Source organism: Oryx dammah, unplaced genomic scaffold (assembly GCF_014754425.2).
Source record: "Oryx dammah isolate SB20612 unplaced genomic scaffold, SCBI_Odam_1.1 HiC_scaffold_24, whole genome shotgun sequence".
NCBI classification, from domain to species: Eukaryota; Metazoa; Chordata; class Mammalia; order Artiodactyla; family Bovidae; genus Oryx; species Oryx dammah.
In genome coordinates this window covers 21,342,344-21,356,989 of record NW_024070208.1, presented here as the reverse complement: position 1 = coordinate 21,356,989, position 14,646 = coordinate 21,342,344, and the positions used below count along the sequence as shown (strand labels likewise).

The window sequence follows — 14,646 nt, the reverse complement described above, 5'->3', positions numbered from 1 at the left end:
TAACGGAACGTGCATGGAATGTACACGGGGTGCCTGCAATGCAGGAGGGAAAGAATGAGAAGAAAACTTAGGGCAGGAAATGAACGTTTTTTGACTATAACTGGGCATTTTGCTGAGCTCTTTACAAATGCATGTAATCTTAACAGCCCCATGACGTGAGCATATTCATCCCCACTCTACCAATAAGAAAACTAAGTCAAAGTAGGTCTGCAGCCACCAGGGTTTACACGGCAGGTTGAGAGAGTTCGGTTTCCACCCACCCTTTTACAGCAAGGTGCTGCTGATGCCCTCAATACACCGTGTGGTTCACAAGAATTTCTCACCCCCTCTGTGAGCCAAAAGCACATTTCCTGAGGTGGTGAGTTTCTGAACAGACTGGTACCTCTTCCATCACTGCCACAAAGCCGAGGGTACAAAGCACAGTTGTGTAACTCTGGGGGTCCAAAATGCTCTCCTGGTCCACCCCGACTGGCATTGAAAAGTCACACCAGGCTGGATGGCTTTGCAGAAGGCCACTTGTTTGAACTCCTTTTCATCGCTCTGGCAAGAAGACGAGCAGTGCAGGGGAACCTCACAGTCCTGTTCAGAGGAGCAAGCTGTTCTGGGGAAATGTATTTCAAAAGGTATCCTGAATTAAAAACACGCCCACTTGGGAGGGGGCAGCGAACCTATATCCTCTACCATAGGTAATGAGGCCATTAAACCAGCTGGTCTGCGCACATCTTATGTAAGAATAGCTCAGTCTCTGGGTGAACCTGGTAAACCAGTACAGAATTTAACCGAGTGAGGCTTTCCTAATTGGGAGTTAGAGATGGAGGTCAGATGGGGACAAGGGTGCCTGCCTCCTACATAACAGGGGCCCAGAGTGGGCTGGGTGACTGGTCTAGTGTGTGGGTTGGCATAGCCACTATGCATTTTTTTTTCTTTCCACTTGCACTGTGTTTATTTGGCCTCGGGGGATTAGGTAGGCGTATGAAGATTTGAAAGTGATAAAGGGGCCCTTCCTGACGTTACATGACGTTGCAGAACTGTGGCAAAAGCCTGCACTTCGGAGACAGACTCGCCTCTCAGGAGGGAGAGACAGTCTGCCTTGCCCCAGGCGGGTCTCTGTGCGCACTTCACAGACTTACTGCGCCTGCTGGTGAGCACTGTCCCTCCGCTGAGTTACTGCGGGTATTTCGCGAAATAAGATAGGTGGAAACTTAGAAAATACTAGTTTTTCAGTAACCCTTAGGCTAAAACCCATCAGATGGAGACATCTTTTCAGTATCAGTAAGCCTCCTCGTTTTGAGTCCACACGATTTTCTAGGTCATCAGATTCGAGGAGGTGTGTTGAGGTGCCAGCTCTGCGTCCCAGTGATACTCAGCTGGCGGGTAACCCCCAACAGGTACTGACGCCGGCCTCCACCCCCATGAGGACCTCCTGCAGGGTCTGTCCTCCCTCCCCGCTGCCTTCTGAGGCCCAGGGCAGAGTGGGGCGCTCTCCAGAGCCGCGGCAGGGCAGGGCTGGGGCGTCGGGGGCGGGGTTCCGCATCGTACCGAGACCCGGCCGCATTCCCAGTGGGGACCAGCCCCGGAGGCCGTCGCGTTTACATAACTGCGATGATGTAACCGCTGGCGGGCCCGGAAGGGCGGGGCGGGGGCCCGGGAGCGCGGGGCCGCGGGACTTTGCGTGCTGCGCCCGGCCCGCCATGCTCCTCTACCGCAGCGCCGCGTGGTTCGCCAAGGGGCTGCGCGAATACACCAAGTAAGGGTGCGCGGGGTACCGCGCCGGCGCCCGGGGCCCGGGGGCGGGCAAGCCGGCCGGCCGTCATGCGGCCCGCCTCGGCGCGTGCAGGCGGGATGAGCGGGAACGCGCCCGCTATTCCCCCGCGATCACTCGGACCCACCGAGCGACGGAGGCGCTCGCCTGCTGGCAGCCCACCTGCTGCAGCTGCGACCCAACCCAGGGGTGCTCTTGGGCCCGGCGCGCGCCCGAGGGGCGGGGCTGGCCCCGGGGGCGGGGCTTGTACTCTCGGGGCCCCACCCACTGACGTCACGCGGCCCAGGGGTCTGCGAGCCTCCTGGGCGTTCCCTGGACGCCCAGCTTGGGCGTGCTCTGGCTCTTGTCTCTTGGGGCTGTTTTGTCTGAAGGGGTTAGTTCTAAATTGCTAGTTGAGATTCCGCCTAGTACTTTCCTGGGTGTGTTTTTGAGCTTACTAATAAAATGCGGCTTGTGGACTGTGACCGCTCCCTCCAGCTGGAACATTCCGGGCACGAGTTTCAGGGCGGGTGTAGACCACGCGTCCAGTGTGAGCTTGTTGAACATTGCTTGATGGTCCCCGCCACACACCCCCTCCTTCACCCCGTGATCACCCTGGCTATGCCCCAGTCGACCCGCCCCCTCACTGTGGTCTTTGAGGGGTGGCCACTTCTGGGAGGTGGAGAGGTGGTTTTTAATCTTAGAATTAGTCTCTCCCAGTGGTTCTCATCCCTATTTGAAACCAGAAATCACCGGCAGAAAATTGTTGAGGATATCAACTTTCAGGCCCTCCCAGTGGACATTTTGATTCAATTGATGTGCACTGGGGCCTAGATTGATATTTTATTTTTTAAAAAATCCTGCAGGTTCTTCTCTTATGCAACCCTCTTCTCTAAGAGACTTCCTCTCTTCCCTGCCCTAAGAGTTTTATCAGTATTTTTATCAGTTCCAAAGGCTACCTGGGAGAAGGCAATGGCAGCCCACTCCAGTACTCTTGCCTGAAAAATCCCATGGACGGAGGAGCCTGGTAGGCTGCAGTCCATGGGGTCCCAAAGAGTCGGACACAACTGAGTGACTTCACTTTCACTTTTCACTTTCATGCATTGGAGAAGGAAATGGCAACCCACTCCAGTGTTCATACCTGGAGAATCCCAGGGACGGCGGAGCTTGGTGGGCTGCAGTCTATGGGGTTGCACAGAGTCGGACACGACTGAAGCGACTTAGCAGCAGCAGCAGCAAGGCTACCTGGGCAAACTTCCATCGTCTGAGGACTCCAGGCATCATTCCAAGGGGAGACAGCTGCTGTTCTCGGCTTGCAGAAGTGTTTTTGAAAAAGTGCAGACCCTCCTTAGGGGCAGTGCTGCAGAAAATGTGGGAAATGTTACTGAGTCCAAGCTCAGTCTCCTCGCTATACACAGACCAGTTAACAGAGAAAATGTTGAGGCAAGGAATATGACTTTTATTGTGAAAGCCAACAAATCGAGAAGATGGCAGACCAAAGTCTCAAAATAACCACCTTGCTGCGCGTCTGGATGTGAGGTTCTTGTACAGGATAGAGAGGGGTTAGAGTTGAGGAAGTCAAGACCATTATCTTGTATGTATCTCCTGGAATGGCCAACCTCAGGGAAGGGATGTGTTCCTTCAGGCAGAGGGGCAGGGTTCCCTGAGGCAGGTCATTATGTAGGATTATAATAACTAAAGCAATGTAAAACAAAAGTTAAAGTCAAAGAAACAGATCCATCATGGAGTCAGAATTGGCTTTTCCCTGCAGTATTTCCCACTATCATTGTCCCTTCAACAATCTTGGAAAAAAGAGGGTGATGACTGTGCTAACTGCTTCATCAGATGGATCTTTCAGGGAGTGTTCGCAGCCATCCATGCTAGTTGCCAGTGTTCCAGATGTTGAGATTTGTTTCTCTTCGTTCCTCTTTGGAAAATGTCCACTTTATATCTGTAGCATACTGAACTTCAAACCCAGAGGTAGCATCTTAAGTTTAGGAATTTAGGGCTTTTCTATGTATGGGAAGATGCAACAGTCAGGGCTCTTTAAAATTATTTCCTTGATATGTACCCTCAGGTATCTGGGGGCAGTTAATCCTGTGTTCTCATAGGCTGAGTTTCCTCAGGGCTTATTGGCTCATTTTGGAAGCCCCCAGTTGCAGATGACTGATACGGCAGGAAATATTCCATTTCTTAGCTCTTGGTCAAGAATTTGACCAGTATTTGGGAGACAGTTCATGATCAAATCTTGTCCCACGGCGCTGGAAGTCTCATTTCAGATCAGGAAAAAATTCTTTGATATGCCACTCTACCTGCTAAATTTCGGATTCGATCCCCATCAATAAGGAAAGATTCTCTGGATCTTGTGCCTGATTATGATCCAGGAGACATTTTCCCTCCCATTGCTTCTTCCCATACATAGAATTACACTATTAAAATGATTTTTATGTTATGTTTTTAGCCATGTAAGTTTTGTTCAAGGCCTGATTACACCCTGGGTATTGTAAGAGACAACAATCTTATAAATTAGACAAGATATAAGTAATGCAGTTGGTGAAATGGACAATGACAGTGCATCAAGGAGGCACAAAGCACAAACAATTTGAAAACAAAGACCAAATTAGAACAATGATTAATTAGTTTAAGGGAAAGATTTTCCTTACCCCTGGGAAACAGATTTAAACCCGTAATTTTCTTTATATAGAAACCACAAAAACTGTAACCATATCTACCAGTTCACTCAGTTCCCCTGTAACTAATCCTTTTTCTTAACGGCTTTATGAAGCCATTAGAATTACTTGCATTTATCCAAAAGTCCTTTTTATAAATCTTCTTGAAGGGGAGGCATTTTTGCAACGGCAACAAAGTGAAATCATAACTATCTATAATAACAAAAAGACTTAAAAAGCCACATTTAAAGCACCTAGGTTACTGCTGTGACATGCCACACTTTCAGATAATAACCAGAATTATGACGATAATACTTTAACAGGACGCATCAAAATTTCATATAATCTCTAGAATATCATTTACCATAAAATATAACCTAAGATTTATTACTCATTTGATAAGACTTTCCATTGTAATTTAACATACCAAATGAACCTAATGAATTTAATGTTTCTTTGGGGTGTTTCAAAGGCCCTTTGAAGCATCCAAATTTTAGCTAGAGGTCAAAGAAACTGTTATAATTTGATTTGGGAAGTTTTGTCAAAACAACATCAAAAGGGTATTAAACACAACAGGATTATAAGTCACTGTGAAACAATAGTTATTCACTTAGCCAAAGTAACAATAAAAGATTTCGAAGGCAAATGCAGAGTAGATCACTTAAAAGGTAAAGAACTTAAAATCTGTTATCAAAGGTAGTTTGACATCTTAACAAAACTTGTCTTTCTAACAGAGAAAAGCCAAATTCTGTTTTCATTTTAAGATTTCAGCCCTGAGTTGGGTACAGCAATGTAAAACCCATCAGTCTGCAAAAGAGGTCAGATTAAAATTGGGTTTCTGGCAGATGGAATAAATCAAGTTCACTTGTCTAGATCGCTAAACTCTTTTTACTAATGTTTATGGAAAGCAAGTCCAAATTACTCTCTTTAAAAAATTTGCATTTTAAAAAGATGGTGGAGATAAGGGCTCCCATGAAGACCAGGTAGAACATTTGCAAAGATAAAATTTTTTCTCAGGATAACTTCATTTCCCCTTTATAATACTTTGTTGTTCTTGTTTAATTGCTATGTTGTATTAATACTTACAAACTTCCTCTTAAGATAAACAAGGAAGGTGTTGGGAGTGGTAAAAGGATTAGTGGGTTTTGGATTCTTTTTTGGAACCATACTTCTGGTCCTAAAACAAGGACAGTTTTCTTTTTTTCTTTTTTCTTCAAAGAATTGGGTGGCTACCTGAATGATATTGAAGGACTGACATACCCATTTACCTATGTTGGAGAGTTAGCTTAGCGGAGAAGGTCTGTTCCAAAATTCCTGCTAGGCTCTAAATATCAGCTATGGCTAGTTTAGTAGGACCCATGGCTTTCCATTTTGGTAATCTATTTACAAACACTTTTGAGGATCTTCCCTAGATTTCATTCAGCCAGTCATTTAAAACTTCCCAAGAGAGTGGAACCTTAGAGGAAGTGCTTCCCATTTTAGCTCAAGCAGTTAGTACTAGAAGTCTTTGTGCTCAAAGTAACCGAGTCAGACCAAAACCTTGCCAGCCAGAAAGTCACCTTCAGAGTCAAATGGCAAAACTGCTCCAAATGTGACTTCCTAGTCCCACTAGGCTTGTGACCCTTGTCCAAAGCACCTTATTTCCCTTCACAGGGAGAACACCTCAAATTTGAGCCAAAGCCCCGCCAAATGGAGCTGAAGCTTCCCAAGTTGGAGCCATAGTCCCCAAATGCACGAGATCAAAAAGGCCCTGGTGGGACCCTGATGTCAAGCTGTTCTGGGGAAAGGTTACTTGAGCCTTTAATTTACAAAGGAGAGTGGTATCAATTAGAGTCAATCAGTTTGTTCCCCACTGTCGGCGTGGCCCGGGCTCCTGTCATAGTCTAGGGCAATCTCTTCTCCACTGTCCTTCCTCACTGCAGCAGGCATGTTCGTCCTTCCCCAGTGGTGGCCTACCTTTAGGTTTCATCTGCGCTCAGTCGCGTCTGACTCTTTGCGACCCCATGAACGGTAGCCTGCCCGGCTCCTCTATCCATAGAATTTTCCAAGCAAGAATACTGGAGTGGGTTGCCATTTCCTTCTCTAGCGGATCTTTCTGACCCAGGGACTAAACCTGCATCTCCTACATTGGTGGCAGGTTCTTTACCACTGAGCCACTGCGAGCCCACCTTAGGTTACTCAGTTTTAGTGCTGCTACCAGAAAACCTGTATTCCGTTTTGCATCTCCTTGCTTCTGTCGTTGTTCCCCGCTGTTGAATACTTTTAAGAACAACGTCTACTAACTGAGAAGGATTCATTTCAAACACACTATCTAGTTTCTGTAATTTTTTAATCTCTGGAGCACTTTGCCTGATGAAGGCCATATTTATCATCCTTACATTCTCAGGGGCCTCAGGGTCTGTATCTGTGTAGCACCTATAAACTTGATAAATCCTTTCTAGAAACTGTGATGGATCCTCAGTTGGTTTTTGTTTTATCTCTCAAATTTTGTTTAAGCTCTTTTGTCTACCCCGTTGTGTACCCCGTTGGGTTTTCTCTCAGACCTCTGCACGATAAGGTGGGCAGTCCTCTGACTCCTTTTTCTCCTGATGCAATAGTATAAATGCTTCTACATATGGAATCTCATCTCTTTTCCCTGCTCTTTTGCAAAACACTTCTAACTGTGAGATTGCTTAATAGTTGAGTGAGCCATTCAGGGTCCGTTGCTCTTCTGATCCTAACATATGTTGGGTCTACACCCTATTATAGCAGCATAGTCATAGGCTTACAGTTATATTTTGCCCGTTTATCCAATATATACCCAAAAGGGCTCTCCTTCAAGATAGTTGGAGTAATTCCCATTTATAGATGGAATACTTCCCATTTTTAAAAGTATGACCACACCACAACACAAAAGATGAATAGCAATTCCAATATAAAAAATTCCACAAAAAAATTGCAGCATTGATACACCAACAGATTGGCCCCCAACTCCCAAACTCATCCTACAAATCAAATAATTCCAACTAGGGTAGACTTACCCCACAAGAACTAGTTCCCCAATAAACTGGTTCCAACTGAGCAGGTTCCCAGCTCAGGTAAATAAACTTATCCTACAAAACAAATGAACTAATTCCAACTAGGATAGGCTTACCCCCATGAGAACTAGTTCCCCAGTGAACCAGTTCCAGCTCAGGTACAGTCCAACAACAATTCCCCTCCCCAACAGGGTACCCCAACCAAACTGGCTTGTCCTCTAAAGGAAAAGCCCAAATTGAGGTGGGGGTATGTTTCCAGTGTGCACACTGGAGAGACTTACCCTACAAAATTTAGTCCCATCAACGTCAGTTTCTTGCCTCAACTGCCAGGCACTGGGGAAGCTGGTGCCACATAAGGAAATCTTGAAGGGAAGATCCTCAGGACAAATGGTTCCAGCAGCTGCTAAAGCCTTGCCCCAGTATTCCCTGATTCATACCCGGGGCCAGGTAGCCACCAGCAGCAAGGCTTCTGGGCTGGCTAAGCCAAATTTGAGTCCACTTGCCGTCTGCTTGTCAAATGACAGGCCCACTAACCAGGTGTTGAGGCAAGGAATACAGTTGGAAAGCCTAGCTGACAGAGAAGATGGCACACTAATGTCTCAAAATAACCATTTTGTCTGGGGTCTGGGTGTGAGGTTCTTTTATAGGACAGAGAAGGGGAGGAGTTGAGGAAGTAAAAACCATTATCTTGCAGATATCTCCTGGAAGGAGGTCTGTGTTAATCTCTTCAGGCAGAGGGGCAGGGCTCCTTGTATAATTTAAACTACAACAATAAGGACAGGTCATAATGTATGATTATAACAAAAGCAATGAGAAAGGAAGGTTAAAGTCAAATAAACAGATCTATCAAGGACTCAGAATTGGCTTTTCTTTGCAACAGTGTAGCTGTCAACCCCGACCCACTGAATTTAGGTGAATACAATGGCCGCCTCTTTCTTTCAAAGGGGTGTACTCATCGTGACCACCATTTGCGGGATCTTTCCAGGTTATACAGAATGCAGCATCAAGAGCTTGAGTCAGCTTCCTGCCCCACGGGAAAGCAGACTTCTGAAAGTCTCTCCCCAGACTCTTTTGTGGGGTTCAGTTCAGTTCAGTTCAGTTGCTCAGTCATGTCCGACTCTGCAACCCCATGAATCACAGCACGCCAGGCCTCCCTGTCCATCACCAACTCCCGGAGTTCACTCAGACTCACATCCATCGAGACAGTGACGCCATCCAGCCATCTCATCCTCTGTCATCCCCTTCTCCTCCTGCCCGCAATCCCTCCCAGCATCAGGGTCTTTTCCAATGAGTCAACTCTTCGCATGAGGTGGCCAAAGTACTAGAGTTTCAGCTTTAGCATCATTCCTTCCAAAGAAATCCCAGGGCTGATCTCCTTCAGAATGGACTGGTTGGATCTCCTTGCAGTCCAAGGGACTCTCAAGAGTCTTCTCCAACACCACAGTTCAAAAGCATCAATTCTTTGGCGCAGGGGTGTAAGCTTAGGTGGTTTTTCCTGCTGTTGTGCATTTTGTGAATTGGAGGGAAAGACAATACCTTACTTTGATTCCAATGAGAGTCTGTAGTTTGGGTTTACAATGCTTTTTCTTGGCACACCAGGATTTTTATAAAGCTTCCTTATATTGGGCCCCTAGGCAGCAGGATCTAGTCATAGTTTCTTTAATTTTGTCTGAACCTAAGAATTACCAGGGGCAATTAAAAAGCAACTCACTTGTAAGCACCTAGCAGGTGTGGATGGAACCTTAGCAAATTCTATACTGGGTAAATTGGGGGAAGCGTGCTGAGGACCTTGCCTCCTGGTGACTCTTATATTCAGGGGTTCAGGAAACACTAAGTACAGTGATTGCTCAACTCGAATCAGTCTCCTGTAGGGCATTTGAAACCACTGATTGCTGGGCCTCACCTTGGAATTTCTGGCTCTGTAGAAAGATTCCTAGGTGATGTTGATGTTGCCTGTCTGGGGACCACTCTTCTGAGCACCACTGGTGAGGCTGAGCTCCACTCCTAGGCTCAGTGTAGAGAGCATGGAAACCCCTGTGGGCTTTATCACCTACCATCCCATGGTCTTGGCTAAGTCATTTACCTCTCTATGCATCTGAAAAATAAGAACTGATATGAGGAGTTTATAAAAATAAAAAGAGAGGGCAGGAGGATAAGAAAAAACCTAAATCTTATTAACATCGGATTGGATCAGGGTGGATCAAGGTGGAATCCCAGTGTTGAAGACAGAGGACAAAGGGAGTTATGACCTGTCCTGTAGGCCAGCCTGGCTCCACCCACTTGGCAGCTGGTTCACAGCCTGGAGTTTGAGGAAGATGTTTAATCCACAGGAGCCACCCTCAGCAAACCTTACTCCCTAATAGGATCAACGTGGTAACCTAGAGGCTAGAGTCTCCTCTAGCTGTGTGGGAGAAAAGTCCCTCAGCTTCCTGCCGGGGAGGACGGGGCCTGGGGCCTGGTCCCTGTGCGGCATTTACCTGGGGTGTGTTCTCTGTGGCCTGCTCTTCTTGAAAGCTCTCTCTCCTGCTCCACTAGTGCCTTCTCCTGCCTGGGCCCCTGTCACTGACTCCCTGATCCTGGGTTCTTTCCAAGAAACCTCTTTTCCTTTGCAAGAAAATCTTTTCACAGTGATTCTGGGACATCCACCCGTGAGGCAAAACAAATCTTCCAGCTTCATCTTTGGTTATAGTTTAAGTTATTCTCAGAGTCCCTAATGATTTGAAGGACTAAGTGGGCAAGCAGGGGAGGGGAGGGGCAGGGAGCAAGCAAATGAGCTTAGTTTTGAACATGAAAGATATTAATATTATTATTGATACTAGTAATGATAATAGCAACTATTGTGTTGTTTAGTCACTAAGTCATGTCCAACTCTTTTGCAACCCCATGGACTGTATAACCCACCAGGCTCCTTTGTCCATGGGATTCTCCAGGCAAGAATACTAGAGTGGGTAGCCATTTCCTTCTCCAGGGGATCTTCCTGATCCAGGGATCGAACTCATGTCTCCTACATTGTCAGGCAGGTTCTTTACCACTGAGTCACCTGGGATTGAGTTCTTAACTTATTCAAAGCATATGATAGATGCTTTATGTAATTATCTCACCTACGCTGCCCAAGAAGTAGCTTCTGTGAGAAGCTACTTTGTGCAGATGAAACGACTGGAGCCCAAAAGGGTTAAAACAACACATGAGACGGCACAGCTGTTAGGAGGCAGAGCTGAGATTTAAATACAGGTTGTTGGATCCAAAGGCTTTATGATTGAGATTACGTTCAGTTTCAAGTCGGCCTTTCAGGAAGCCTTGGAACAGTCAGAAGTCTTGCTTGCCCCACTAAGTGGGCTGCTCACAGCCGAGGCGATGAAAAGCTGCCCTGGGTGTCTGGAAGAGTTCCAGATGGTGAGAACAGCAGCAAAAACATTCTTCTTGGTCTCTTGATTGTGAGACCAGGGGCAATGACCGCCCCTGTGGCAATGACTTCAGACCAAACCTGAGCTCATAAACATTCTTTGGCTCTCTTCACCGGTGTCCAGGCATGTAGTTGGTAGTTGTGCTATCCTAGGGTGTGGGGCAGGAGACCAGCTGCTGGCAGTCTGTGCATAAACAGGGCATGGGAAGGGCACCAGGCACCTTCCAGAACCTTCAGGGGAAAAGAGTTGCATTCTATGTTGCAGGGAATCAGCTCTTTGGGTGAGAGATACAGGCTGAGACCCCCAGCCTGCCGGTCTGTGGGGAGAGCTCTGACCTCAGGGTTCTCCTGCCAATCCCGCCCCATTCCCCCAGCCGATTCTGTAACCAGGAAATATTGACTACTAGGATGGTCAAGGGCTTCCCTGGTGGCTCAGAGGTTAAAGCGTCTGCCTGCAATGCGAGAGACTCGGGTTCGATCCTTGGGTTGGGAAGATCCCCTGGAGAAGGAAATGGCAGCCCACTCCAGTATTCTTGCCTGGAGAATCCCATGGAGAGAGGAGCCTGGTAGGCTACAGTCCACAGGGTCGCAAAGAGTCGGACACAACTGAGCGACTTCACTTTCACTTTCAGGACAGTCAAGATAGACGAGGAATCTCAAAGAGCAGAGAGAGGCAGTTGAAAAATTCAGAGTTCTTTCTTTCTTTATCTCTTCATTTTACTTATTTATTTTGGCCACACCACACAACACGCAGGAACTTAGCTCCCTGACCAGGAATCAAACAAGTGCCCTCAGCATTGGGAGCATGAGCTCAGCCATTGGACCATCAGGGAAGCCCACCCCCAGAGTTGTTTCTGGCCAATATGACACCTTTGGGCCAATTGGAAAAAGCACCTCCTTCTCATTGTGCTTTGCTGTCATCCGGCAGAAATTGTCCTGATGCAGATACAAATGGGCCATCATTATGTCCTGAACGGCGCCCCCGCAAGGTGTTCCGCGCACACCCTGTGGCCCTGAAGGAGCCTTGCTTCCTCTAAGGGGTGCAGCCCTCACATAACTGCACCTGCCCCTCCTCATTCCCAAATTGCACATCTCCCCGCTCTGCTGTGGTCCTTCTATGCCTGGGGAGGGACACCTGTCCTGGGGTGCAGTGGCCATGATGCTCTTGGTCTCCTGAGCTCCTCTCCATTTGCCCCAACGTGGGGGAAAAGGCCAAAAAATAAAAATAATAAAATCTATCAGAGAATGTTTTAAGGGGCAAGGGTACCTCCTGGTATTAGAGACAGAGAAAAATAGGCTGCCAAACTGTTGGAATCTCCAGGTGTTTTCAGAAGTTCAGGAAGCTAATGGTATAGGTGCTGAGAATTTTCCACGGTGGTGTTCACAAGACCAGGGAGGAGAGCGGGGTCCCGGGGCAGAAGGGGCTGTCTGATGTATGGGGAGAGCACTGCGCCCCGCCCAGGACTTGGCCTTCTCGCTGCAGGAGGTTGTGTTCCCTGCTCCTTAATGTCTATTCTTTCTGTGGGTCTGCTGCTGCCAGGAGTGGCTATGAGTCTGCGTCCAAGGACTTTGTCCCTGATGACTTGGAGGTTCAAGTTCCCGGAAGAGCCTTCATGGTCACCGGGGCGAACGGCGGCATCGGAAGAGCGACCGCCATGGAGATCGCCAAGCGAGGTGAGCAGTCTGCAGTCAGGTGTGTGCTAGGCCCCAGGGCAGCCTGTGGCTGGTCCACGCCGGGGAGAGGGCCCTGTGTCACACATGGGTCAGGAATGCCCCCGCCGGCACAGGCAGGCGCCCTGGACAGGGACCCCGTGCTGATTGGCACAGCTGCCGGCTTTCTCTTGTTCAGTCGCTCAGTCATGTCTGACCCTTTGCGACCCCATGGACTACAGCATGCCAGGCTTCCCTGTCTTTCACTATATCCTGGAGCTTGCTCAAAGTCATGTCAGTGGAGTCGATGATGCCATCCAACCCTCTCATCCTCTGTTGCCGCCTTCTCTCTGGAGTTTGAGCAGCTGGAACCTGCCTCTTCTCTCTCCTCCCTAAGCTTGGATCTAGAAAGAGGCTCTCTGGGTGCCCATACATTATTCAATCAGCTGAAGTCTTCCTCCAGGTAAATGCCGAATTCTCTGCATCAGCTCAACTGCCCCGGCTCACTCAACAGTACTGTGGTGGCTAGAAAAGTCAGCCATGCCTCTCCAGACCCCCTTCTCCTGGAAAAATGGATGTTCTGGCAGAAGTCGGGGAAATAACCTTGGAATTTATCACTTTTCAAGATGCTTGAGATTTTTTTCCCTCCAAAGTTAGGCATTTTCCAGGGGAGTATTGTGCCATTTGGAGCTGTATGTAATTATCTGTGAAAGCAGGGGGAAGATTAACTGGATCTGAGCAACTGGGAGGTACTCAGAAGAGCTGGGAGGAGGATCGAGCCGAGGGGCTATTATGTGGTTTGCCTGCAGCCTCGTATGCAACAGACCCTATTTAATAAAGCTGGGTGTTTTAGGTGAAGAAAGCAGGGTCCATAATGCTTATGTCTTACCTGCCGCAGCCAAGGCATTCCCCTTTAAATAAGCCTTGATTGATGATGGTGTGACTTCTGCTGGAATAGTCTTGAGAGCCGTTTATAGATTCACCCATTTAGTAAATATTTGTTAAATTCTGGCTACATGTTAGGGGCTTCTCAATTTGGGCTCCTGGAAACCAGGAGCAGTAGGAAGGAAGAAGGAAGTTCACTACACACCCCCTCCTTCCGTTATTCTGGGGGCTCGGTTCTCAACTAGGGTCCATGGCCAAACTGCGATGGATTCCCAGTCTCTCTCCCACCCCCATCCCCCCACCCCCATTCTCATTGAGGAGACAGGAACTAGGGACCAGGTGTCCAAGTTTTGTGGGTTTTTTTGTTTTCACTGGTGATTCGGATGCCTAGGGTTAACTGGAGCCCCTTACTGTTCTTAATCAGAAAACAACTGCCATGTGGATGGGACTTCAGCTCTCCTGTGAATGAATGAAGTGTTGAGGAGAGCTTCCTCCAGTCACTCACTCTGCCCACCTCTAGTCTCCCCACACATTAGACCCACCTGGGGGAGCTTTTAAACCATCCTTAGGCCGGGAGCTTTAAAAACTTTCCAGGTGGGTCTAAAGGGCAGCTGGGTTGAGACCAGCGTCAAGTTCCCTATGAGATGCTAGGGATGTGGGTGTGACCAAGACTGACCCTTCTTATCCTTGATGTACGCGGGTGTGTGTGCTTAGTCTGATCTTTGTGACCCCTGGACTGTAGCCCGCTAGGCTCCTCTGTCCGTGGGATCCAACAGGCAAGAATACTGGAGTGAGTTGCCATTCCTTTCTCCAGGAGATCTTCCCCACCTAGAGACTGAACCTAGGTCTCCTGGATTGGCAGCTGGGTTCTTTGCCACCTGAGCCATGGGGGAAGCTCATCCTTGGTGTATTCAGACCCTTAAAGAAAATCAGGACGTTGCCCCAGTTGCACCGTCAGCCCAGGTAGGCAGGGGCACGGATTCCAGAACCACCCTCTCCTTTCCGCCTGCTGCTCTGACTGTGGGGACCGTCTGGGCAGATTTTCCAGAATAGTCTCCGTATCAGGTCCTCTTTCTGTGAGCCCGTGTGTGTTCATCCTGCCTTGGGAAGAGCACGTCTCCAGGGCTGTCACTGTGGCTGTCCCTCACAGCGCTTGTTTTGAATTCCACCAGGTGGCACAGTTCACCTGGTTTGTCGAGATCACAGCCGAGCGGAAGGTGCCAGAGCTGAGATCATCAAGGAGAGCGGGAACCAGGTGAGCGGCCGTGCCTCTCCTGCGGG

General features: G+C 48.2%; 1 protein-coding gene across 3 annotated transcripts in view; it reads left to right on the top strand.

Moving 5' to 3' along the window:
• Positions 1 to 1,607: 1,607 nt before the first annotated feature.
• Positions 1,608 to 14,646, top strand: part of DHRS12 (dehydrogenase/reductase 12) — a 40,952-nt gene continuing 27,913 nt past the window's right edge. Inside the window, exons 1-3 of one of the 3 annotated variants that reach the window (XM_040266974.1) lie at positions 1,608 to 1,747; positions 12,371 to 12,504; positions 14,538 to 14,620. In XM_040266974.1, coding sequence (XP_040122908.1) covers positions 1,692 to 1,747; positions 12,371 to 12,504; positions 14,538 to 14,620 — 273 coding nt within the window. In that variant the 5' untranslated portion in view covers positions 1,608 to 1,691. Of the gene's footprint in view, positions 1,748 to 12,370; positions 12,505 to 14,537; positions 14,621 to 14,646 lie in introns of those variants that run through there. The other 2 variants (XM_040266975.1, XM_040266977.1) reach the window with 2 other exon arrangements.